Source organism: Balearica regulorum, chromosome 25, assembly GCF_011004875.1.
Source record: "Balearica regulorum gibbericeps isolate bBalReg1 chromosome 25, bBalReg1.pri, whole genome shotgun sequence".
Lineage (NCBI taxonomy): Eukaryota > Metazoa > Chordata > Aves > Gruiformes > Gruidae > Balearica > Balearica regulorum.
In genome coordinates this window covers 6,636,507-6,663,236 of record NC_046208.1, presented here as the reverse complement: position 1 = coordinate 6,663,236, position 26,730 = coordinate 6,636,507, and the positions used below count along the sequence as shown (strand labels likewise).

Here is a 26,730-nt window from a genome sequence, read left to right as displayed (position 1 = left end):
AGATTTCTAGCTATTAAAAATATTGGTGTAATTAAAAGATTCCAAATGACTAACATAAAAAAAATAGCTGGGCCTCAGCTTCCCGCGCCTGTTGATGCCATACATCTTAAAGAACACCCGTGTGTGAAAAGGTAATTGGAGAGGTGGAAGATGATCTGCCAGAAACTCACCACAGTCTGTTTCTTCTGCAGCATTTCTAAATGCTCGACTAGTCCCTCATCAGCCACGTCGAATGGTGTCTGGCCCTGATGCAATGAGAGAAGACAAGAGGATATCTGATATGGAATAATGTTAATATTCAAAAAAGCACTGTTTACCAGTGAAGAACAAAAGTGAACGTGCTCCACATGCTTCCTCCCCAAATGCTGAGTCAGATGCTCTGTGTCACCCCAGAGCAGGGAAGGCCATGCGACAGTGATGGTAGGACTCAATCCGTGATCAGAGCAACCTTAACCATGAAACGCAGTTCCCTAATTGCTGCTGCTCAAATCTAACAGCCAGGATTAATATATTTGAGTTTCCAGGTTCCTAGAAAGGACACTCTCATACTGAGAAGGAACGCGATCAACCTGTCCTACTGTATCATTGTGTACTGGAACCTCCAAAAGGCTGCCAGTCATCAGCAGGCCCAAAAATGTGGGAGTCATTTGCACATCCATTGGCAGTTTCAAAATAAAGCAGAAAAATTAGTCTGGGGCACAAAACAAGAAATCAGTTACATTTTCACCGTAACTAAAGCTATAATAACCATTTAATTAACAACATATAATGAAACCTGATGGCTAGTGATCAAATAAGTACGGGTTTCCTTGGCCATCTGACCTAGCAAGGTAACAATCCTCGACTGGGAAGAGCAGGTAATGCAGCAAACACAACTGCGTGTGTGTTTCTTTTCAAGCACAATACAAAACCCACGTGCATTCTGAACACTTTGGAAGAGCACCGGATGGCACTTTTCAGACAGAAAACATTCCCCGTATTTTGGATGCCAAAGAGCTCACCACGCTAAAACTGCTCCTTCCATAGAGCCATTTCTTGCACATTGGCGTCCAGAGAGACAGATACACTTAAACCATACAGTGCCACACTTCCCTTATCAAATTATCTTGCCTGCTTTCGTTCCCCAGTGCTGTTTCAAGCACACGCAACCTCATTTCCTCCCCCAGAAGCAGCCACGGCACAACTGACCCTGCCCCAGCAGGAAGCAGTTCACAGGCACTGCCTGGGCATCGCAGCAGGGAGGGGAACACAAAGAACAACCCTGGACAAGCACACGTCAGCTCTTGAAAATCATGGGGCTCTTTCAAGGAAAAACTTCTGTTAGGATGGAAGAGGATTTTTTTTTCTCCTTTTTTTCCTTCCATCCTATTTTTCTTCACTCATTTCTCACAAATCTGAGTCAATTTTTTCACTTTCCCTTTTCACGACCAATATAGTAGAACAGGAAAGATTTAGAGCTGCCAGTTTCTCAAGGATTCACTAGTTTCCAGGTCCTTATACCTTAATATTAGCATATTATTTTGCACTCCAAGACTGTCTTTTTTGTTGTTTAATTTGTCAGGATTACACTAAAACAGGAGGACACAGATTAACCTCCATCCTTTCTTACAATCTTGGTCCAAAGTTTAATCACCCATCTTTTCCAGTAATACTTGAAATCTTTTCTGCTTCATCCAGTCAAGATTCTTTATTTTCTGACATTTTTAAATGCTCCAGCACACATGCTAGGAGAACTGCTCACCGTGTAACTCTGTCGTGGCCTTGGATCAAGTGATAGGCGATAAAGTTGATATTCACCTGGCTACAAAATACACAGCCGAAGTTGTGCCAAGATCCGTGCATACTTACCAGCTTGTTCCTGATGTCCATATCGCACAGAGCCTCAGCCAGGATGGAGCAAGCCTCCTTCACTCCCCAGTGCGCAGCAGCATGGAGCGGAGTCCAGCCGTCATTGTCCTGGACGTTCAAGTTAAACCCAGCCTGGATCAAGAGCCTGCGGAAAGAAGCAATATTGATTTCTGCCCACCCGAGAATGGGTTCTTGACACGGAGGAGTTCACACCACAGCGTAACATTGGTCACAATAAGCCAGTAGTTTCTTAGCTTGTTTATTCACCTAAGCAACATCCCACTTGATGCGCCTGCAACTGATACAGAAAAGGGCAGTAAACGAAAAGTGACTTCGCTGTAAAGCCTGCTGGAATGTGTCTAATTGATAAGGTTCCCTTTCAGCATGTCCTAAACTGGGAGAACACCTTAATTTCTAATCTGGCATCAGTGACCCAGTCTGAACTCCTGCCCCAAGGGCTGAGAGGCACCAGACTTGCTCAGGCACTAAGCAAAGAAACGACAGCTCTGCAGACTGCCGTCTCTATCGCGAGGAGTCGAGCACAGCACCTGGCATGAACAGGACAGTTGGGAACCGGAGCTCAGTCTTGGTTCCACCAGAGAACAAGGCCACGCCACAGGAACAATCTGTAAGGAGACGATGCCAGCAGGACTGCCAGGTAAGAAGCAGTGACATCACTGTGATTGACAGCTGTGAAATTTGTGAGTTAAATAACCCACATTTGGGTTAAAGAACCCAAACTGCATTTTTGCAGACTAGTCCTTGCGCAGTTAAAGCAAATCTTACCCAAGTGAACCTGCCTGGGAACACCCTTGCATCACATTCACTGCTGGGCACCTTCCACCCACTCCCTTCTCAATCAGCCCAGTGCGGTAGTGTTTCATAGCATCTGCAGCTTGAATATTTAAAAACCAAACAAACATATGCGCACTGGTACGCCAGCGATCAGATCAAAGTACGTGAGTGGCTCACGTATCAAAACTGACTGTTATCCAAGTTGCTTAAATACTGAAGAACATCCCAGGGGAATTCTGCAAGTCTGGTAAAACTGCTACTGAAAATTTTCATCGTGGGAAATTCCATCATCCATTCCACTGTCCTGCAGGACAAGGGAAATCCAGCATGACCCCAGAATGGCACCAACAGTTTTGAAACCCCTTACACCGATGCGTTACTGTGCTAAATAAAACACAGTTATCCTATAGCAGCAGTGTGTTTCTCTGTGAAAGAAATTTTAAATTAGGTGCTGACTTTATGTTGATTTTCCAGCTGGCAAAAGGGAGGAACATAGCTGCTAAGAGACTCAAGGTCACAGACAAATTCCACGTCTCATTTGAGAGTTAGCTAGCTCCTGGATTTCAGCCCCTTTGGTTTAAGTCATGAAGCTTTGTATTTGAACCTACAGAGTGGCCATAAAATACACAAGAGTGAAACAACGTCAGCTCTCTGTGAGATCTGTTTATAACAATGAATGCCAAGGAGTAACAGCTCAGGACCAGTCACCCTGCACACAGCGAACACAGCTTTCATTGACGAGTACTGGATATACAAACCTCCTCTGAAAGTCCACAGGACCAACACCTCAAACTCAGGAGAGATTTCTATTCCACGCAAGCTGTGTTAGATCAGTGTTCTTGGGTGCGGTACAGGCACAGACAGCTTATAATTCAATTATAATTCTACTGAATGAATACAAATCGAAAACATGGATAACAACGAAATTACTAGAGCTTGATAAGAAACAGCTCTTACACATCAAGTCATGCCACTTAAAACTATGACATTTAGGATCAAAATGGATGATGACTTCCAGAAGGGATTTTAACCTGGGCAATAGTGACCTTGCTGATGTTTATGGGCAGCTCCATCTACACATAAACAGTAGAGAAGGAAGCTTTATTGTTAGAAACCTTAATTTGACCTTACCTGTAAAAATATTAATGCTTTATTGCCAGGAAACCCTACACTGGGCAAGTTTATCTTCATAATAAGCTTGTTAGTGCCAGAGCAGTAAGAGCAGAACATGCTGGAATCCGTCTGTCACTGCTGATGGCTGCAGGAGCGTGAAGGAGCAAGGGACAGTGAGAGAGGGGTGGATGCTGCATTTTTCCACTAGACTGGTCATGTAAAATGTTGGAGTGTTTGTGATTGTCATGCAGCTACTATTGTCACTTTGTAGGCTGAAATTATACTTGTACCCCCCAATGGTGTTTAACTTGCTAGTCCTAAAATTATTACTCTAATAGTGAAAATTAAACCTTCTAATTTATGTCTCACTCTCTGAAAAGCTTTTGTCACTTTAAAGGCCTAGAGGTATGAAAGGGAATCTTCCGGTCTCTATGTATTTCTAGGTGAACCGCTATGGTTGAGCACATAAATCTACAGAGATTTTTGAGAAATAACAGCCTGAAAGTCACAGTATGAAACAAATTTCTCTGAACTATAAAGCTAGCTGTGTTCCTTACCAAAACCAGCCTTAATTCAACGCACCAGCCCTGGGAAGGAGCTCCTACCTCATGACTTCAGAATAGCCCTTTGCCGCAGCAACATGAAGAGCCGTGGCACCTGTTCGAGGCTGCTTTATATCTTCAATTCTCCCGCTGTTCAGCCACTGTCGGGCATCTTGTAGCATTTGCTGCTCCTCTTCTTTTCTTGCCAGGTCTAGGTCTACACCTGAGAGGGTGAAGCACAGAAGAAGATATTATCAAGCTAAAGCTCTCACATACTTGTTAAACTTACCCTATGTTTCATTTGCTATACAATATTAGTAAACTATTTGTAAACTTCCACAAAAAAAAAAAAAAAAAAAAAAAGAATCAGCAAAAGTATCTTCTAGGAGTTGGGAGAACTCCTGCATCATTGACAGAGACTTATAAATTGCAAAGTTTTTGGCTGTCTGACTTCAAAAATCTGAAAGTTGAGCCACTGGGTGCAAACCAGCCTGGCTAACGACTATCTCAACTGTGAGCTCTGGGTGGAAGGATTGCATTCTAAATATGCAGTGTCCTAGATTGAAATAAAGTCATGAACAACAGCTTTACAAACTGAATTAAACTATAGTGAGAGTATAATCTACAGTGAAGATCTGAAGGGATGATCCTAAGACGTCTCCTGCAAGAGCAGCACGACCCCAACTGTATGCTCCCTCAAACTTCAGTACCACCTGCAAGCTGCACATCCAGACATCTGTCCTGCACCAGAGCCACTCGTGCCAGGCACGCGGAAAGAAGTATTTTAGTTCCACTGAGCAGCAAACCACCAGATTCTGACAAAACACAATTCTAAATCATTTTGGGGATAGAAGGTCAAAAAAAATCTACTCTGATGGTTTAAGAGATCTGCTTTAGATGAAGTCAGATCAAATAAGTTCATCAATACACACATCTGGTATAACAGAGACACAGATTACGGGCCTTTGTGATAACAAGAGGGACAAGTTTCCCACCCTGGGAAACAACTGCTACAACGTGGAGAGGCCAGGAGGGTCTGGCTGATGGGCTGTGTCAATTGTCACTAAACCAACAAGAGGCAAAACTGTCCTAGACTGGTTTTCGTAAGTGGAGTTTTCATGATAACGAGGTCGTGTAAGGATGATATATCAATCAGAAGTACAACGCAGCTCCATACAAGATTAATCAGACTCCAGCTCGCTGACTCTGGAAAAAATATGAAGGAGAAGATGACAAATCTCGTAAATCAAGAAGGGTGTTGAAAAGCAACTGTCCCTATGGGTTAGTTCTTTCAGTATAAAACCGACATGACTCCCAATTAAATTATTGAGCATTAGGTTTAAAACAGAACAAAAGAAAACACTTATCAACTCAGAGTCTGAACTGTGAAACTCACTACCACAGGATGTTGCAAAGATTAGAAGTACAACTGGCTTCAGAACAAGGATTAGAGAAATCTGTAGTTATTAAACATAATACTATACATGGCAGGAGGTCCCAAGAAGGACCCCACAAGTTCATGAAAGAGAAAGCCACAGGGGATTCACAAGTACACAGAAAGCCCATCTGGCTGAGGAATTCCTTGAGGCACAGCAGCTGGAGGCTAGGAAAATGTTTGGGAGGGGAATCACACGTGCTTGTCCTGTTAGAATAGTTTGCAGCAGGCATCTGCTTACAGCTACCCTTGAAGACAGGCTACCGAGCTGGATGGACACTTATTTAAAGCTTACACCACATTTACTCCAGCAGTTATGATCTTTTTAAACTGTGTCAATGGGAAGCTTCTCGGTGGAGACAGATGGTTGTTTCAGGGCATCTTAGCAGGATACCGCTAACGCGGTGAAGCATGAAAAAGCCAAACAAGAAGCATCAGGCAAAATATCTGCAGCCGAAGCAGAATTACTGCCTTAACGTCCTGTAAGGTTTCAACCGTGTTACGACCATGTACAGTTCTCGATACCCACTTTAAAGAGAGACAAGTTACACTGATGTAAAGAAAGGATCTCTGTCTGTCTGGGCATCCAAGGAAGCCTGACTGCAGAGAGGAGACAGGCATGGCTTGGACAGGCCAGTAACACAAGCGCTGACCATAGACACAATTCTTCTTTTTAAATATGTGAGCAGACTAAGTGTAAGGGAGAAGGGCTATTTAAGCTTATTTCAAAGTGGAGGAAAAAGGGGAACAAAATAAGAATAACTTTCTCACAAGTACCACTAGACTAGAAAATGAAAAGTTTCTGTCTACCAGAAGGAACATGATCCCGCATCAGTTTTCCAAGAGGAACACTAACACAAATAACAACTAGCTCTCAGATGGACAGCTACAAACTTGCCAGTGGAACAGTAACAGGGTTGACGAAGTAGCAAGGGACTGATCTCTTCCTAACTATACCTGAAAATAGCTTCAAAAATCAAGTAACCACCATGTGCCAAGCAGAAGACATCTGTTAGAGAGGACTGGATTCAATCCAGCGTGGAAACAACCCCAACACCAACCTGCAGTCATAAAATAATCTAGACTGGAAAGAATCTTTGGGGGGTCTTTAGCCCAAATCCCTACTCAAAGGAGGGTAACTTCAAACCCAGATCAAATTGCTCAGAGCTGAATGCAGCTGAGTTTTGACTACCTCCAATGGTGGAGATTCCACAAATTCCTGGGGTCCCTGTTCCAACACTGTACCACTTCCCTGGGAAACATTTTTTCCATATATATTTATATGCAGTTAGAATGCCCCTTGTTCAAACCTACGACTTTTTTCTCTCATCCTGTCACACTGCAGCCCTGAGAAGAGTCTCCATAGCTTCTATAGCCTCCCTCAAGGCAGTGGAGGACGGCAATTAGATCCCCCCATCAATCTTCTTCTCAAGGCTAAGTAAGAAGTCCGTATATCTCCAGGGTGGATAGTTTGGTTTGTATCAGCTCAATTTATCTCAGCTCATCACTACCCACATAGTCGAGATAAATGCATCTTTCACAAACACTCTTGATGAGCTTCATAGATAGGATTTAAATGTCTCATGCAGACACCTAACCACTCACAGATGAATTTCATGAGTATGAAGAAAATTTTACACTGGTGAAGCATTTCTTAATTATAACACAAGTTTCACTGTCCAAGATGTTCTTCTACCAGTGATGTTTTTGCAGGGAGAGGACAGAGAGCAGCCCCTCAGCCAGGCGTACCTGATGAGAAAGAGGAAATGGCAGAGCAGATGGGCTGCAGGAGAAGTCTCGGGAAGGACTGGGATAAAGCAGGTCACCTCAGGCCAGGCAAACTCACTTCCTGGTCCCTGCTCTTGGCAGGGCTGTAAATCTCACCTCTGTATTATCAAGTCTTAGCGAAACAAGGCCTTTGATTGATACCAGAGATCAGAATTAAATCTCACTTTAAAAGCAAACAGATCTAATGAATTGGATTTCAGTACTGTGGTGCCTTGCTTTGAAGAATCCTAAGGACAGAGACTGCACACCACAAACTTTCTGCATCTCTTCCACTGTTCTGCTACCAAGACAAAATTTGTCTGCTGCCTCTTGGGCCAGATTTCAGATCTCTTCGCCTACAGACAGTAAGCCAACAGAATTTTCTTACAGAAACTCTTAGAGGTCCAACTCTCACATATTCAATCCCGCTACTGATTTACCTTGTTTCTTTACTTGCTCCAGAAGCAGGTCCTTCATGGCTGCTTCCTCTGCGATGTCAGACGGGACTTCACCTTCACTGTTCACAGCAGCCACGTTGGCTCCATGACTAATTAAGTACCTACATGAATGAGACCCAAACCAACATATTAGACCTCGTATGCAGGCTTCAGTACAACTTCTACAGTAAATCAAGTAGCAGAACAAAATATATGGCTTTCTCATTGAAGTTCAATTAACAAATGAGTGCCTTATTCTTATCAAATTTCTAGACTAAAAAGTTCATTGTTAAATGCAAGGTCCCCAGCCAGTGGCTCATAGGTTTTGTGTCTCTATAGTTATTCAAATACCCCGAGTTCTTGCACTAATCTGATTCATTATGCTTTTTTTAAAAAAAAAATGAAATAATAATAAAATAGTAACAACAACAACATAAGCCAAGCCATCATTGATTTTTTGTCTTTTTACAACTACACCAAAAGTTCATTTAAAAAGAATTAATGTCTTCTTTGGCTTGTACATCCTGTAACCAGTAAAATTCTGGGAAGTAAAAGTAGCATGTGTTTAAACACACCAATCTAGGAGGGTGAGGTTGCTTAGTTTTAAAATTTATTTTCAATGCTTTTGAGAAATAGTTATCAGTATTTAAATTTTGGTAACTTCTTGGTAGCTGTAGTGGACTAAATATATAAGCAGGGTACAATTGGTAAGGAATAATAATATCTTTCATTTGAAGAACTAGTATTTGGGAAGACGAAAAAAACTGATAAAGGATCATCCAAAGAGCTAATAATTGTTCCAGGAGGAGTACAAGACACAGAAATAAATAAGCCACAGAAGATTTTTTTTTTTTTTGTAGAATATATTGTAGAGGACTATCTTGAGAAATACTATTGTTTTCCCTTATTCTTATAACCTATAATGCAGCCTTTATCTCAGAAAAAAATATTTCAGCTAGGAAACTACCATTTACGTTTGCCTATTCTTCAGTTCCAGTTATTCTAGCACTCCAGGTCATATATTTGAGCAACTCTCAAACTCTCAGAGCTACTTGTTGGTGCACAACAAGTAGTCTGGTATCAGTATCTTCTCTGGGACAAACAGACTATTAGTCCTTTGTGAGGATAATGAACGCTCAGATCAGATGCAGAATGTTATTTCAAACCCTGGAATCAGAAACCGTGCCAAGAAGAGTCAAATCTTTGTTGGAAGTCACTTACAGCAGGTTACTGCTTTGCTTTAAATATCTACTGGACAAAACTCTGCTATATTTACTGTCTCTTGTTTCATATGTATTTTATGTTTGTACTCACTAGGTTATCTACTCTACGGCAGGCTACGGAATTTCATCTGGTTATGTCCAAACTGAGCCCAGTATCTTGTGTTGTCAACAAAACAAAAAAATAAAAGAAGATAATGCTCCAGTTGTAAGTGGGTTAAATAACAAGCAGTTACTTTTATCTAGTTCTCCATCTTTTGTCAGACAGCACACAAGAAACAGAAACATAAGACCCAAATTTGAAGAAAAAGAAATGATGCTGTTGGCATATTGATGACTGTGGAGCCCAGAACGTTGCATTTCTCTCTCGAAAGTCTCCACGCAAGTGCAGTACTGTTTACATAGGCCTGTCTATGGTAAGAAAACGTAGTCACTTTGCAAAGCCTCAGAACAAGGGTTAGCAGTGACGCAGTCCCCCTTTGAATAGCATGCCACATATCTACTATTTGGGGTTTACGCCAGAATAAATATATGCTTGTAACTACACTCATACATTTTGTAGAGAGACAGAATTCTTTCCCGTTAGAGGGGAAAAAAATCCCAAATCGTTCCTAGGTAACACTTAGAATTCTACCTGGGCTCCCTGCTGACGGAAGTGCACAGCAAAGACAGGCAGGAGCAAAGCTGTGCTTCGCTACACGTCTGGATCAGTGTGCCTGCCCGTCAGCCACCGTGTTTCCCTTTGGCTTGGCGTTTTAGCTAAAGTATCTAATGAATCGTTAAGTCACTGTAATGGGATCAACAAAAGCCAACCAGTTGCAGGCTCCACCTTAATCCTCACAAATTAAGAATTCAGTAACAGGAGAAATGCATCTATTTTCAGCATTGCTTCCCAAGACGTTGTGTAAGTCTCAGAGCATCAATCACCCGTGTACCTGCTCCACAGAGGAAGCCATGGAAAGTGTTACAAATACCCAGAACAGACTGAAACTCACTCACTCTGCTATGTTCAGATAGCCACACGATGCCACTGCATGAAGAGGGGTCCAGCCCTCGTTATCTTGCTGGTTCACATTGGCTCCATTTTCTACAAGGAACTTCACCATATCCAGGTTCTCATCTATACAGGCCTGAGGGAGAAGGGGAGGGGTGGGACATCCAGGGGAGGGAAGGATTGAGGAGAAAAGGAAGGGGGGGGGGGAAGAAAAAAAAAAAGGTGTTGGTGTCAAATCAAGTGTACAACATCCATTTGCAGTTTATTGGTAGCAGGTAATTGCTGGGCTGAATTTCCCACACTGCGAGCTAGCACACCTTAAAACTTAAGGTAGCACGAATTTGTGAACTAAAATAAATTAATTTCAGGACTTTCAAAAATTTAATTGTAACTCAGCGAGTCCCCAGGTGGACAACCTCTAAATTTGCTCAAGCTTTACTTCTCACCAATTGATCTGTTTCCTTCCTCTCGCCCACACTGTTATCTCCCCGGAGCGAGGACGTGCTGTAAAATGATATATCTGTATTAGTTTTAAGTACGGCATCAAATTCCTCCAAGCAAGGCAAGCTATGTATGTATTTAGATTACATTGTTCCCTCAAAATGTCAATGAAATAACATCACAACAATGAACGAAATGAGATCTCACTAGTGGTAGGGATGAGCAGGGAAAGCATGAGCTGGAGAAACCTGACTAAAGCAGAACATCCCTACATTGGATGTTGCCCTTTACAGATGTAACCACAGCAAAAGCAGAATTTGAGAAAAGTAACTTCTTTATTCAGCAGCGTCTATTCATTTTCCGGAGTCTAACAAAGTACAACTTTCCCTGTTAGCTCTGCAGACCCCGTGAGCTATTGAAGAGAACAACAACCCTTAGGTGCTGTATTAATTCCAGAGCCTGCACTCACAGAGACCTGCTAGCTTTGAAGTTGCCAGAAGAAAACCTAGCTAGATTTTCAAGTCTCAGCAGTTCTGTTGGGTGGAATTCCTCCTTCCTCAAATTCCTGGCTACAGCACGTTCTGTGTTGCATTTACAGTTCACTGGAGGCTGCTATTTAAGGATGAGCTGGCAATTTAATACATACATCCAAACGCATGCGCCTCAGCTGAGAAGCACGAAGCATGACCAGGAGGCGAAAGGACAGGCCTTTGCTGTGTCCATCCACAGGCAGAAACCTCGTTCCTCGTTGCTAGAGAGGGAATCAGTTTGGTCGAACTTCCTCCAAAATCTCAGCACTTGATCCTTTTGCATAGCTTGATGTGGGCACATCTACCAGTTACGGCAGTCAGGTGACTTCCAGATGATCGTTCCTCTAACATGGGCAACCCTGACTATCCATTCCTATCTTAGCAAGTAATGAAAAATGAGGAAATTGTCTCTAACCAACACTCCCCCAAAAGAGACAATTCTGTATTATCTAACACGTTCAATCTATGCTGCATTGCTTATTTCAAAGGAGAGGCATGCGCTGCACCAGGAGAGAGAATCATCGAATCATAGAATGGTTTGGGTTGGAAGGGACCTCCCAGCCCATCCAGTCCCACCCCTGCCATGGGCAGGGACACCCTCCACTAGCCCAGGTTGCCCAAAGCCCCATCCAGCCTGGCCTTGAACACTGCCAGGGATCCAGGGGCAGCCACAGCTTCTCTGGGCAACCTGTGCCAGGGCCTCAGCACCCTCACAGGGAAGGATTTCTGCCTCACATCTAGTCTAAATCTCCCCTCTTTTAGTTTAAACCCACTCCCCCTTGGCCTGTCACTCCCTGCCCTTGTCACCAGCCCCTCTCCAGCTTTCCTGGAGCCCCTTTAGGGACTGGAAGGGGCTCTAAGGTCTCCCCGCAGCCTTCTCTTCTCCAGGCTGAACAAGCCCAACTCTCTCAGCCTGTCTCCATAGCAGAGGTGCTCCAGCCCTCGGATCATCTCTGTGGCCTCCTCTGGACTCTCTCCAACAGCTCCGTGTCCTTCTTGTCCTGGGGACCCCCGAGCTGGACGCAGCACGGCAGGGGGGTCTCACCAGAGCGGAGCAGAGGGGCAGAATCCCCTCCCTTGACCTGCTGGTCACGCTGCTGGGGATGCAGCCCAGGACACGGTTGGCTTTCTGGGCAGCAAGCGCACACTGCTGGCTCATGTCGAGCTTTTCATCAATCAATACCCCCAAGTCCTTCTCCTCAGGGCTGCTTTCAATCCATTCTCCACCCAGCCTGTGGTTGTGCTTGTAGTCGTGCATCCAGCTCTTGTTATTTCTACTGCAAGTGCAAATCCCAAACTAGCCTTTTACCCCACAAACATGTTACTCCTACGTTTGCCTGGCTCACAAGCAGCCATGCAAGACTAGCTTTTAAATCTCTTGCCTCTAAGGAAGCACACTCCAGAAAACTAAGTCCACGTACAGTTAATTGGCAAACATGAGAAGACACAGGGTACACCTCCGGCACTAGGAACGGATGCCCCAGGAGCAGACTCAAGCACCCAAAGCTGGACTGAGCCTGTGCTGAAAGGCTAGCATGTTTCCTGGCCCTGTTTTAGGCTGCTTTACCTTAATTTTTGCCAGAAAAGCACAAGCATAATTCTAGAAAAAGTTTACTTCAGTTTACTTCCAAATGGATGAGACTGCTCCCGGGTTGGCTCCGTCCACCCTGCTCAGTCCATCAACACTCTCCCACCCTCAGGCATGAAGCAGCTTCATCCTGTAAACCCAGCTCTGCAGGACTTCCCTTAGATCATTGCAGGCAGTAGAACTGGGAAAAAGACAACAAAAAAACATTGGGGACTAAAGAGCATCACACTGAGGTCAGAGGAGCCCCAGGTCCAAGCACGATGGGGTAAGACAAGGTTAGGTCTCAGCAATGTGGATGCAAACCAGGTCCAAACCAGGTTCTACCACCAGCCTCAGGAGCAAGGTTTGTTCCTTGGTCCTCCTTTATTTAAATCGTCTGGTCCAAAACCCTTCTCAAAGCAGGGCTAAATCTGATGTTAGATCAGGTTGCTCAGGGCCTGCTCCAGCCCGGTTTTACTGTCTGCAAGGATGGAGACCCCAGGGCTGGTCTGGGCCCCTGTCCCAGTGCTTCACCATCCTCTCGGTGGGGGATTTTTCTTACTATTTAATCGGGATTTTTCTTGCAAGTAATGCCTCCTGCTGCAGTAGTACAGATGTAGCCTCTAAGTCTCAGCAGGTGATGAGAGCACAAACACAAGCCAAATATTCATACAGGAGAACTAACGTGCGCCCAATATGCACGTGATTAATTTTGAGACATATTCTAGAAGGGATACACTCCTGAGCTCCATAATCCTACAAATTATGCAAACAAATCTGTTAGAGGCGTACATCCATAACAATGCATTAAAATGCAGTAGGAATACAGAGGTGGACATGGATACACAGAGGAACATCATAATCCCTTTTCAGTTCAAGGAGCAATTTCTTGGGAGTTTGAGTCTGAGCCTGCAAAATTCAGTGCTAATATGTATTTTTTTTGCCACCCGTATTTATTTATTGTGATATACTTCAAGTTTTCCCCCAACACATCTCAAATAAATTACACTTACAATCTAATTGACAAGTTCTTTACATTTTGACCTGGGAACACAACCATTACATACCACTTCTTAAATAAAACTGACTTCATCCAAAAGCATATTGCTCTGAGAATAGCCAAGACAAGTTTGCCCACTCAGTGGTTTCTTGTGAGCACAATCACTTCTGGCTGACTAAAGAATTATAGCCTCAAAGAAGAATTTTATCAGTGTGGCTCTGACAAAGCAGCGAGGTAGACATTTCATGCCTGTGCACACTTACTGTATTTGTTTATTACTTGCACTTTGAGTGTAAATCTAAATTTAGACTCAAGAATGTCTCTATGCTGTGAGCTTTGTATGTATTTGATAGAGAATTATATTGACATTGTTTATCATTTAAACCACCCAAGTACACCCACTACATCTGCACATACTGGGAATCGGCCAAGAAAACAGACCCGTTCTTGCTCAAGCCACTGGATATACTGGACTCTAAAATTAAATATCTATTTAGATGCATAACAGAGCCCCCCCACTCCTTCTTTTAAATTTCTGCCTGTTATTGGCCTTGTCGTTCTGTTGGTCCTCGTCTCGTGTGGTTCCTATGGAATGCATGCTAGAAACAGGAGGGATAATGGGATCAAACCCCACCTGTTCCTCCAGAGAAATCTGCAGTAATTTGACTCGCCTGGCTTCTGAAGAGATAAAACGATGACAAAGTGACAAAGCTCCATGGGTGCTGACAACAGCAGGCATTCGCTCGCTTCCCCAAGGGAACCGTAACGCATTTCATGCCTGCTGTTTGCATTTGCCATGAAGATAAAGTCAAGCACAAAGGTGTACTAAGTCCTTAATGGAGCAGCAATGTATTCCTTAATATCTAAGAAAAATAACCCTCACTCCACCCTTCTGCAGCTACGTATCTTGAAAAACTGCTGTTCAAGGTATGTGGTCAAGCAATGTGACACTGCTTGGCAAATATTTATTTTAGTATTAGTTAGTGACACATAAGAATAGAAATGAGCAGAGCTGAGTAACACAAACAGTTTTTTAAATGACTTGAGGCTGCGTTAACGGTAGCAGGTATGACTTCTTGCCCCTCTCAAATATCGAAATGCAAGAATTTTTTTGCATTTTTGTAATATTACGTAATACTAATCACATTGGCCAAGATTTTAGCAAGTGAGGTGGAGCAGGAGTTTCAGAAAACGGCATTCCCCAAATAGCGGCACTGAACAATCCCTGTCCATGCTATGGCATATTTAGCACATCTTGGAACGATAATTATGAGGCAAACAATTAGGAAAATGAATAAAACTAGGAATTTCTAAAGACCTTCCAAACTTTAAAAACATCTATAAGAGTTATGACAGAATCAATGGCAGCTTTTAGAAGATGCAATGCATTTCTGTGTATACATTTAAAGTATCAACTGATGAACACTTATATGTTGTCACAGAATTCATATTTGCACACACATTTATGGTATTCATAGCTCCATATATGAATGTTTCATATGTAGTTTCACATATATTTATAGCATTTTTACCAAGCTCTAAATTAAAGAACAGAAATTCTCACTGTATAGAAGTGCTCTGGGCACACAATTGCCCACCTAAAACTGTTGAGCACCCTGACTGCCACTACCCCTCCAGAAAAGCTCTGCTGTATGTTTTATTGTGCACGTCTGCCAAAATTAATCACTGCAAACCACAACTAAGCAAAATGGGTTACCTGAGGTTACTGGAGGAAGAGGAGGACAGAGGAAGTAAAAGGGGTAGATGTGTCCTTCTTTAAGTACTATTAATCCTCCACCCTTAAATTTAGGAGAGTGGATAAGTTTAGTAACCTGAGAGGATCTATCGCTATGCAAAGTTCTCCTCTTTTATTTGATGCAGTGTTCCTTGGGAACATTGTAAGAATGCCAACATTGGACGGCAATATGACAAAGCAGAGACCTGCCCCTCCAACCCCCAAAGGGGGGAAGGAAAGTCAAAAAAAGGTGGGTGAGAAGTAACGTTGCCTTTTTGGCAGGTAGTTATTTAACGTGAGGAAACGCTCCTTCCCCTAAATTGCCCTTGAAATTTGCGTTGCGTAAAGAAAAATACATATGCTGATAGGCTTAATTCTTTCAATTTTAGGTACTGCTAACCCTCAGCTGCCTGGTTACGCACACAGAAGAGTAAGAGCAAGGTTAACTACAGAGCACAATATCTTTGTCTCTACATTTTTAATTCCTTCTTTATCTTCTTTCTCTGTCAAAGATATAATACAACTTTCAAGGCGATGGGGTGGGAGTGCGCAGTGACCATCTTTCCCTCTAATCGGAGATCTTCGGCAGGCTAATCTCTTGCCATCCTTGTATTTTTCTTGGCAGTTAGTTAGCTCCAAGCACTTCTGGAACGGCACTAATGTATTACAGTTTTAGCAGTCTTCGATGCAAACTGCATCCAGTGCCCAGAATTACCCGCTAACCGCTCAAAGAAAGTTGGCTCGTACAGTTTAAATCCCGGGCATTGCTGGGGAAGTCTCCATCCACAGCTCATGGTGTTCCTTCAGCTCCTGGCAGGGGACCAGCATTTAGCAGTTTTTCCATAGGGAGGAAGCGCTCAGTTTCTAAAATCTGCAGATACGGCATATTAGCTTCCCCCTGTTAGATAACAGGTGTAGCCCTTTACAGCCAGGGACACTCGCTGCATATTTTTTTTTGCCAACAGCTATTGCCAAGGCATTCTTCTTTCAAGCACAAAGTTTACATTACAATAACGAAACAGGGGACACCAGGAAACGTTACAGAACAACTCTGCTCGTCTGGCAAGGCTTGTTCAACCACCAGACAAAATCTGATCTTTATCTTGAATGAAACCTCATTATTATAATAGTATTGTTAGTGTTTGCTCCTTCCTCAGAGCATACAGAACACATAAGCGTCGTCGAACTTCTGATGAGTATCAGCAACACAACAGCCCTAACTGACTGCCAAGGTTTTTGGTTTGCATGTCTCCTGGGCATCCCCCACAGGACAGAGAGAGGAAGATCAGGGAGTAATAGGAGCCAGATGGGATGAGACTGAAGGGTTCAGAGGACCAAGAATCGAGCTCCAACAAGGTGTAAACAGTATAATGCTGCTCACTTTCTAGGGCGTGCATCGCATTTAGCAAATGCCCAGCCTATGACTGGTGTTACGTTCCCACTATATACAGGACAGCATGGAGGAGAGCAATTAAACCACCTGACAAAGTCTGAGATATTACTTGGGCTCAGCCGAGTGAGAAACCCCCACCTTTTGCCTCTACGCGTGAGAGGGGGGTGGTCACAAACCCAGAACACAACAGCTGTGGCAATAACTGCACATCAGCAGTGCTGTCACAGGCACTCACATTAAGGCAACTATTTTCTCCACAACTTACCCAGTATTATGGTTGTTTAACATAATAAATACATGAACAACAGTGCAACTGTTTTCAGGCAGAACACTTCTCATCAGCATTTCAGCTCTACATCTCCGAATTACAGCTCCTTAGTGGCACGGGCACTTCAGCTGCCGTCTACCTGCAGAACTTGGTAAGCACTGCGTACAGTAACGCATCTACCAAGGGTGAACTTGGCTGAGAACATATTGCATTTCTAAATGCAGCCCCATTGAGTAAATATTTAGTTTACAAACAGTATGTCACATCACCCAGTGTCATATGATCATGTAATAAAATAGCAGCAGTGTGCATACAAGAGCTTGGAACTGAAGTCAGCCAGGAAACCTGTAATAACTGCTATGGTTTTAATTTTGGCTATATTTAATTCCCTGGTGCTCCCTCCTTGATTGGTCAAGATTTGAGAGAGAAAACCCTCTGCATTTTCTCAAGGCGGAGGAAAGATGCAAGAAGGGAAAAGAAGAAAGGGCTGCTGGTTTGGCTTCTGTCTGACCTGTTTCTACTGTGAATACATCAGTCTTGTGACAGAACCCTATCTCAGGGAGTGCTCTGTGCAGAAGAGTGAAAATCTCATAATCCTACTGTGTCGGGATTCTTAGGTAGCAAACCTCATGGTTCCCACATGGAAATCATACTTGGCATCTCCACTTGTCACGTGTAAATACAATACGTAAACTAGCTAGTCAGACACGTGCTGTCTTTTTTAATTGAGTATTAGAGATGTCAGGCCAGTCGAAGCCATGTTTCATTTCTTCTTAATTACTCCAGTATTCATCTCTTGAGCCTCCCAGGAGCATGGTACCTCTTGGCCTGTGCAAAATGCTGCTGGTAAAGCAGATTGCTCACAAAACCCCCATTATTAATTATTTTACCAGATTCTCCTCCAATCCAGAAATCAAGTGTTGATACCATCTTCAAAGCTCTTTATACCTCCAGCCCTCCCCTGACATGCTTTATCTCCCTCTGTTCCATTGCTGATCCCAATTTCTGTAACTCTTAAGTCAAAGTATTAACAAACACCTCTGAGATTCTTCCGTACAACCCTACATTCACGGTAGGGCGTTCTCGCCCTGATCTTCAGGACCCTTCTCCATACATCAGTTTGCCCAGAAAGCCACCCCATTCTTCCACATGGTGAAACAGTTTATATTTTAGACAATGAGATCCTCAGAGCAGGAACCATCTACGATTGCTTAACGAGCACCCAGCTCTCAACACACATCAGTGCCGGTCAGGTAAAGAACAGCAACATAAGTACCACTGAATCATTGCAGTTAGAAAGGACCTCAGGACACTTCCCATCTAACGCCTCCTGCTCAAGGCAGGGTCTGCAGTGAATTCTCACCAGCTTTCCAGGCTGTGGATGCGTATGCCTGTGCATCGATCTACACACATAGGACCAACATCTATCTTCTAGGGGCACGGTCTGGATGCAGTACCTGAATGCAGCCTCACAAGTGCTGAGTAAAGGTGAGAGGATCACACCCCTCCGCGTGGGCTGCACCCTGCGATGCCATCCCTGGTCTGGCTGGCCTTCCTCGCAGCAAGGGCACGATGCCGACTGTGCCCAGGTACTGCTGCCCAGGACCTCTCCAGCAGGGCTGGCTCTCTTCTCAGCTTTGCAAGGTCTCTACAGGACTATTAGTGCTTCTAGGAAACTGATTCTGTATGAAATAAAATACCTCAGTTTTCCTTTAAAAAATTAAATAGAAAAAAAGAAAAGATGGGGCTTTGGGCAACCTAGTCTAGTGGAGGGTGTCCCTGCCCATGGCAGGGGGTTGGAACTGGATGGTCTTTAAGGTCCCTTCCAACCCAAACCGGCCTAGGATTCTGTGATACAAACACAGAGACTCATATTTATTCTTTGTAAATCCAGGGGACCTTACGGTGGTGGGGAAGGACTAGTACACACACATTTGTGCCATGTGTCTGCAGCCATTCTGATCCAGAACTGACTCACCTCCATCACTCAGATTCTTTATTTGCCCAAGTCTCTAGTTTTCTCCTCCCAAATGATGTTCTCATGCTAGAAATCTGACCTAGACTCATTTGGGTGGCAGAGACTACATCACCCATGAGCTATAAAAGATTCTGCATTAGATATAGGGCAACAAAATTGGGTTTTGTTCATACGACCCAAGCACATCCCTTCCTAATGCTACCAGTGGGACCATTTTTGACAAGATCAGACAGATCCGCAACACACTCAAACTGATTAAAAGATTTTCTTTGGGCTAAATGAAGAGCCAGAGAGTTACTGCAGTGAACACAGACCATAAAGAGCACTAAACTAAAAGCAGAACATTCTCTGTGTGCACGCAAATGCAGTCTTGAATTCAACCTGGGACCCCCCCAACAGCTTAAGTAGGTTTAAGTCCAGGTTGCCAGGGTCCCTCCTGTCCCAGCCATATGTTCCCACACCTTTTCTTGCACAAGATTTATTTCATCCACAGTTTCAAAGTGTAAAGAAATACATGCACCTGGAGGGTGTTGCCTGTCTAAGCTAGGTGGGATGTATCACCCTCACAGTACCTGTCCTTTCCTGCTGCCTGCCGACCAGCATAAACCCATTTACAGCAGGAGGAGATGAATCCCACCCTTAATGACTTACCAGCAGTCTCAGGAGAAACCTCAAAGAGCCAAGATCTACCAGGTTGCTCCTTAACCTGAGGCTTGAGACAGTTTTCTTTACCACAACCTTATACCATATGATTAGTGCAACTAGAGCTTTTTGAGGAGATTTAGAAATGGTTAAAGAGTTACTACAAACCAGAGGATGACATTGATACCAGCAGCAACATTAACTGTTAACACACTGGGCTGGAAGAATTAGCAGGCCAGTTAAGTCATGCTGTCTTAACACATAGGTCACAGTCAAAGGGATTAAATGGCAAGACTTACTTCTCTACTGTTCTCCTGTCATAAGTCTAAAATACATGGAACAAGGTTAGCCGGGAGATGAAGGGAGTCAATCTTCCACTGAATGCAAAGTAAGAGTAAATACATGATGTCAACATATACTGCAAACCAGCCAGCGCTCCACAAATGAAGGCAAGCCCGATGACAGCTGAACAGCATCAGGGTTAAATCTGGGAACACAGAGAGAGGAGTTCACAGAAAACAAAGAGAAAAGCACTCCCAAAATAGCCTTGCAACTGTCACCACCAGCGACTGTCAGCACTGGAAGGTATGACCTTGCCATTGTGTCTCATGATCACAGCTATACTCTTAAGGGGGCATTTGTCAGAACCTGCACTACCAAAAATTCCACTTTCAAGTGATCCTGTATCTGCAGCAGCACAGATTACACTCACCAGTGATTTTGGGAACAGCAAACAGCTCTTACTGTTGCTCCTGCAAAAACATGGAGCTTCTGCGCCTTCCCTTCTCCCTTCTCAGCTTTAGGGTGTGCTTATGGCTACGATATCCTGTATGGGCACCTCTGTACCATCAACTCAGTTTTAAAATCTTTATGCTTTAAAATCATTGTGAAAATCTAATTCTGACACAATCATATTAGAACCAGCAGAAAGAGGTAAATTCTGTTTTAAAGAGAGCAGGGGGAGAGCGAGGCAAGTGAGATAAAAAGGGTATTATTCATTTTCTCTCTGATTAATTAGCTATGTTGCTTCATTTTTTAACACCAGTTGAGTCATACTTCTCATGTAAGCAGGAAGAGATATGGATTATGTCAGATTTTTCCACTGGGAAAAAACCCACAACAACTAGAAGTACTCAGCAGTATCCACGCCAGTCATCAAAAGAAACCAACAACATATCTCTTAGGATGATTAGCACAACAAAAAACCCAGTAGAGCACAAGGGAAGAGAGGAATACGTGCAAAGGCATAATTCTTTCACGAACATAGCATTTTCAAGATGAAATAGCAGCACGAAATGTCAGGTGAAGAGCTGCTTTGAATAGAAGCCACATTTTGAAACTCTCCACGCCTTCATACGTGCACTAGGGACACCAATTTATTTAAAAGGAGGTAGATGTAAATATCTGCTGCACTAGACTATAGCTGGCTTAGCTAAATGTCTGTGAAATTCTTCATAATTATCAGGACTTCTGCTTTAGCTATGCAGCAATGGCACTGCCAGTGAACACTGAAGCACCACGCTTCACTTCACCACTGGCTGGTACGTTATCTGCTTTCACCGAGGTAGCCCTCGGCATGCCAAAGCCTCCGACTTTGCTTCTTCAGGACAAAAAGGAACCACCACTGTAAAGAAAGACAAGGTCAGTTGGACACTCACACACTCTGTGTTGCTGACATGGGAAGAAAATGGGAAGAAAGTTAAATTGCTTTGCTTTTACTTCTGCTAGGATGACAGGCATAGGTACACAGGACTGTCATCTTTTTGCCCCTCATTTAACATTTCTAATCAAATAGCATTTTGGCAAATCTGGGAAGATCAGCAAGGACCACAAATAGAAGTATTTCACTATGCAAAGAGCCACATCAACCCCTTATGCCAACCCCTCCAGCCGTGTACTATTTGTGCTCCCATGTGTCCAGCAACTTACGCCTAATTCACCTCTCATTCAAAGAGGACCCAATTCAGTGATTTTCCACTTCCATAGGGCTCTTCCTCTGCACTCGATGGACAGGTTTCCCATTTGCATTCACAGACCAGAACACGTAGCTCTAAACTAGAGACAGGCCATGTGGGACTGACTTTAAAATCCAATCTAGATTATAATTTTACTCCCTTCCTTTTCATCATCTTCATCCCTCTAATTCCAACCAATTTTTAATACCCATTATTTCAACAGCAGTTGGAGGCTAATTCTTTATACCATCTGAGAAGAGCTTGAAACAAGTCCAGTACTTGATCAACCGCCAACACTAAAAATAAAGTCTTTCTGTCACTAAAAAGCAGGGACTGCCAGTTTTCTAATGGTGTAGAGCAGCATTAGCTTTTCAAGTCTCACCAGTTTAGTCATTCTGACCACTAAGCATGTCATTTCTCTCCCACTCAGCCAGTGCTCTCTGGCACTGGATCAAGCCAGTATATATAAAATCTTGCCTTTAAATTACTGAAATTTTAGTTCCTGCCTGAAATAACTCTACATTTCATAATTAGAAAGCTCACAAGCATTTCACTCCTGTGTGGAAAATGGAAATTTAGCTACTGCAGGTTTGCTTAGCAAAGAAATGTTCTGCCAACAACCCCCTTGTTCTTCAGCTTTACAGGTGCTACACCCGCGGTAATACTGTACCTATTTAACACAGTTCCTAAAGGCACTTTTACAATGAGGTTTCTGCCATCAGCTATGTTACATAAACATATTCTAAATTTTCATGATGCAACCTTAGATCAGCTTCAGCCAAACTACCGTGGTCTCCTGCAGCCCATGGCTGACGCTCGCTCCGTTGTCTTCAACGGCCACTGAAGGTTGCAGCGCAGCGTGGTAAGGCCAATGCCAAATGAAGACTAACCTTGTCAATAATGGGGAAAAAATAAATAATTCACTTTTCGGCCCACTTGGCAAGGTTACTCCATTTGCACCATACCTGCTAGAAGGGCGAGATGGGGTAGGAAGGCATGGCAGGACCACTCTGTTCTCCAGCAGTCTTCTACGGAAGGAATCTCTCTGGGTCTTCTCCTAACTGGTCACAGATGTGGAAAAACAGTTGCAAGTGATTTTAGCTCCAACTCGGCAAACTAAAGATGAGATTTGTGTTACCCAAAATCTCCGCTGGTGACTTCAGGCTTTCTTCAGTCTCTCCCATGGTAGGATTTTGCAGCAGGCTCCGCTGGCTGAAGTAGGGCTGCCTTCCACCCGGCCAGCAGACCCTCTCCCTCAGCAAGGGGCATTGATGCTCATTTGATACCCCACCACACAGATCCAGGAGCTAGACAGGCTCACAGTGGGACCAGGCAAGCACTTACACTGGTATGAAAAGCATACGACAAGAGCAGCAGGAAGGGCAGGACTGAGATCATCTTAAGCTGCCGCATAACCAGTCACTTGGACATCTCGCTTATGTCAGGACAGACTGCTCACGCTGCACATGGCCCAGGGAAAAACTGGTTTTTCGGCAGAGAAAGCAACAAAGGCACTCCAGGGGTAGTATCGCTTTCACAGAAACCAGCTCTTCCTTAGAGACACCAAAGCTCGTGTAGGGGAAGTACCGTGAGCTCCTGCAAATGCCAAGAAGTGCCCAATTAGCACCAAGTAAGGGCGAAGACGCTGAGAACAGTGGCTATACGCAGAAACACCAACACGACTGCAAACGAGAAGAAAGAGGAAATTCCTTTGGTGGATTCATAGACAGTTTATTCAGAAGCAGAATATTAGGCCCTTGTTTTTCGTGCACATCATTGTCTTGCAGCCACATCAGGCTTTGGTTCAAGATCTGAATCTCATCTTTGTGACCAGAAAAAAAAAAAAAAGCTGGTTTATAAAAAGAAAAACATACACTCAATAATCCTGTTTATTCACTCTGTCAACCCTGCAGTGCCTGGGAAAAGTTAAATTTTCTTCTTTGCAGCTAAAGATTAGGTGGCTAAATACTCTCTGAGTATCAATCCCATGGTATTCCTAGGGACTCAGCAAAAAACATCACTAGACAGAGAGGTGAGCAACTTGCTCAGTGATTTTCCAGTCCTGGGCAACCGGAGCCTTCACGTTCAAGTAAACAAGTGTTTTTTCTGAGTTTTCCCATTCTTCCTGCCCGCTACCTGAACAAGAGGCTGGTATCCACCATGGCTCCACCGCCACAAAGCGTCGTCACTCCCGGCAGGAAAAGGCAGCACGTCAATCACAGGACACAGAATTTTCTTTGAAGCGTAACGAATGATGGAGCAGACAAAGAGGGTGCTGGATAAAGAAATCTTTCTAAAAAGAAAGTGATTCCGCATTTCTCCCTGACAGGATCATGCTAAGATTTCACAAGTGTTTCTGTTTCCGGTGCAATCACTTGGATTTGCGACAGCACTTAAAACGGTGCAGCTTTAAGGAAATCTTTTCTTTTAAATGCTTGTGAAACCTTGGTATCATTTGCTATTACAGCAGAGGTTAAGCTATATACTCTCTCAAAACAAAGCAAAAAGCCCTATTTGAACACAGCAATTTGAGGTCTGGACTATGGCTGGCACTGTTAGAGTGGCAGGTGAAGGAGAATACAGGGGTTCACAGCCCTACCACAGAGTCTGCACATCTCTTCAGTAACAAACTTTTCAAGAACTCCCAATACTGGAAAAAGCCGTGTGCTTGATACATGTTTGAGAATCTGATTTGCATGACTTTTCAAATATTAACTACACTTTCAGGCAGAGTTCATTTGAACGTGCCTTTATTCACAGGAAAACAAGGAAAAAAAGAGAAAAAAATCAAATTGACACTATTAGGGCTGCTGAATCCATAGTAAAGTGGCTTTGCTGTTTTGGGATTTTTTTTAATCCTGCAGGAAACAAACTAAAGGAAATCTTGGCGTGGCCACCAGTAATGAAATCATTCAGTGATGGCTTCTGAGCATATCACCCTCACGCTGCCATCAGCAGCCCCAACAGAGGTCAGGGACTCTGTTCTGGTGACACCCATGGAAAAAGAGAGGTGGTGGCAAGCACGGTACCAGGAACAAGTGATCTATTAAAGAAAACGATCTGTAGAATAAGGTCACTGAAAAGGGACAAGTGCTGCTTGACTGACAGCTCCTTGCTAGACCCTCGCACGGACGCTTTCATGGAGTAACTGAGCACTGTAAGCGTACTAAGGATGCTGCCACGTGCTGAACTCTCCTCAGAGCACGACACCAGATATCTTGCTAGTTTGAAAGACGGACACAACTAAGCTATCAACTTTCCCCAGTGACATTAATGATGTTTTGAGTCTAATCAAGACCCATGGTCTCTGTGATCAAAGAAATGCAGACCTGACAGAAACTTTTGTTTTCATAAGAGTAACGTAAACCCAGTTACGTGCTCCGACGTCACGCCATGCCCTGCATGGTTTAGATACTGGAAGCCAAGCGTGAACTCCTGATTGAGCACTCTGTCAGGACTTCTAGAGTGTCACACAGCCCTGGCTAGCAGATGCCGAAAAAAGGACGTAGCCAGAAATGGACAGAGCAACGAACACACACAGCAAAGGGAGGAGTTGGGGGGGGGGAAGCAAGCTCTCCACCTCTGTAACTACCACTTACAGCAGCAGCAGCCAGGCAGACCGACAAGGCTTATAGGTGAACTGCAGCAATTACTCATCCTTAAAGCAAAACAAAACCCAGTGGAAGTCCAGCCGGAGGATGGTGATTTCCATGTTTATTGCGCTGTGTCACCTATGCATTACTCTGCCTTGCAGGTGGGTGGCACAGGCAATCCTCCGAAACAAATTACAATAACCTGGATGGTAAACAGGAGAAATTTAAGAGAGGGTAAGGTTTGTTGACAAAGCCCAGCTGCCAGAGCCATGAAGCAGTCTCACTTCTGAGTGGATTCCCTCATTTCTGCTGAAGAGGGAAGAGAAGCAAAGAGCATCGTGCAGGAGGACTTCCAGAGGTATCACGGTGCGGGCCCATCTCCGTGCCAGCTCCAAAGGATGAGCTCCCAGGAGGAAGCAGCGAGCTGGTGGTTGGGAGAACAATCCTGCAGATGGGTCTGTCTTGCTGGGAACATGACTGCGTGTCCCCAAGACCACGGATGTGCACCTGGCTGCAGGCTGGGTTCCCAGCTGGAAGCAAGAGCTAGGCCATGAGCACGTGATTTCGTGATCAAGCAGACAGGTACATACAGGTTGGTGAGAACCATGGACTGTGCGGTGACTTGCCTGCAGGAGGCATGACAGACACGCAGCCAGGAGAGGCTCTACAAACAAAATGGCTTGTGTTAGAAAGCTGGACAGTAGTACTTGTCAGGTCTCACTCCTGGAAATCACATCACGGCTATGTGTAGGACCAGACAAATGGACAAGTGGGAAGTGTCTCAATGTACGGCTGAGAAGACAGAAAGGAGGAGTTGCTGGGAAGTGAGGAAAATCCTGGAATAAAAAAGGAGAGATCTTATCAAACCCACAAAGAACAAGGTGCTGGCGTTACACTAGCAGATGGTATAATGCAGAATAGCGGATGCATGGGAAATTGTGATGGTTTGGAAAAGAGCCACCAAGGCTTTTACAGAGGGAAGGCATATGACAAAGCCACTGGAGTCCTTCGAAGGGTAAATAAGCACAGAGGCAAGGGAGATCCAGGTGATCCAACCCATAGCGACTTCCCAAAGGCTTCTCACCAGACCCCTCGCCAAGGCTCCTACAGACACTGAATTGCACAAGCAAGAGGGAAGATCCTTGTACGATTAAATGTGTTTTCATGAAGGGGAGACGAGACTACATAATAGATTTTCTTCCTGGAGATCTCTGCAGAAATCTTTCCTGAGGTCTGTGCTGCCAAATTAAATAAACAGATCTGGAAGAGGAGGTCATTAGTGAGGTGATAAAGTTTGCTGATGAAACTATTCAAGAGGGTAAAGAAAAGGACAAACTTGAAGAATCTTACAAAACTGAGCAACTGGTGATAAAACAGCAGATGAAATTCAATGCAGATAACTGTAAAGTGAATCACAGGCAAAAAATACACCTAACGTCATGTAACAAAATGAAAAGCTCTGAGCTTATTACTGCCA

At 43.9% G+C, this 26,730-nt stretch overlaps 1 protein-coding gene across 8 annotated transcripts in view; it reads right to left on the bottom strand.

The window, feature by feature from the left end:
- Positions 1 to 26,730, bottom strand: part of PPP1R12B (protein phosphatase 1 regulatory subunit 12B) — a 125,616-nt gene that overhangs the window by 82,151 nt on the left and 16,735 nt on the right. For 7 of the 8 annotated variants that reach the window (XM_075776198.1, XM_075776197.1, XM_075776203.1 and 4 more), the window contains exons 2-6: positions 10,157 to 10,287; positions 7,941 to 8,059; positions 4,362 to 4,521; positions 1,849 to 1,993; positions 171 to 245 (exon numbers count right to left, since the gene is read on the bottom strand). In XM_075776198.1, the coding sequence (XP_075632313.1) occupies positions 171 to 245; positions 1,849 to 1,993; positions 4,362 to 4,521; positions 7,941 to 8,059; positions 10,157 to 10,287 (630 nt within the window). The remainder of the gene's footprint in view (positions 1 to 170; positions 246 to 1,848; positions 1,994 to 4,361; positions 4,522 to 7,940; positions 8,060 to 10,156; positions 10,288 to 26,730) is intronic. The other variant, XM_075776205.1, reaches the window with a different exon arrangement.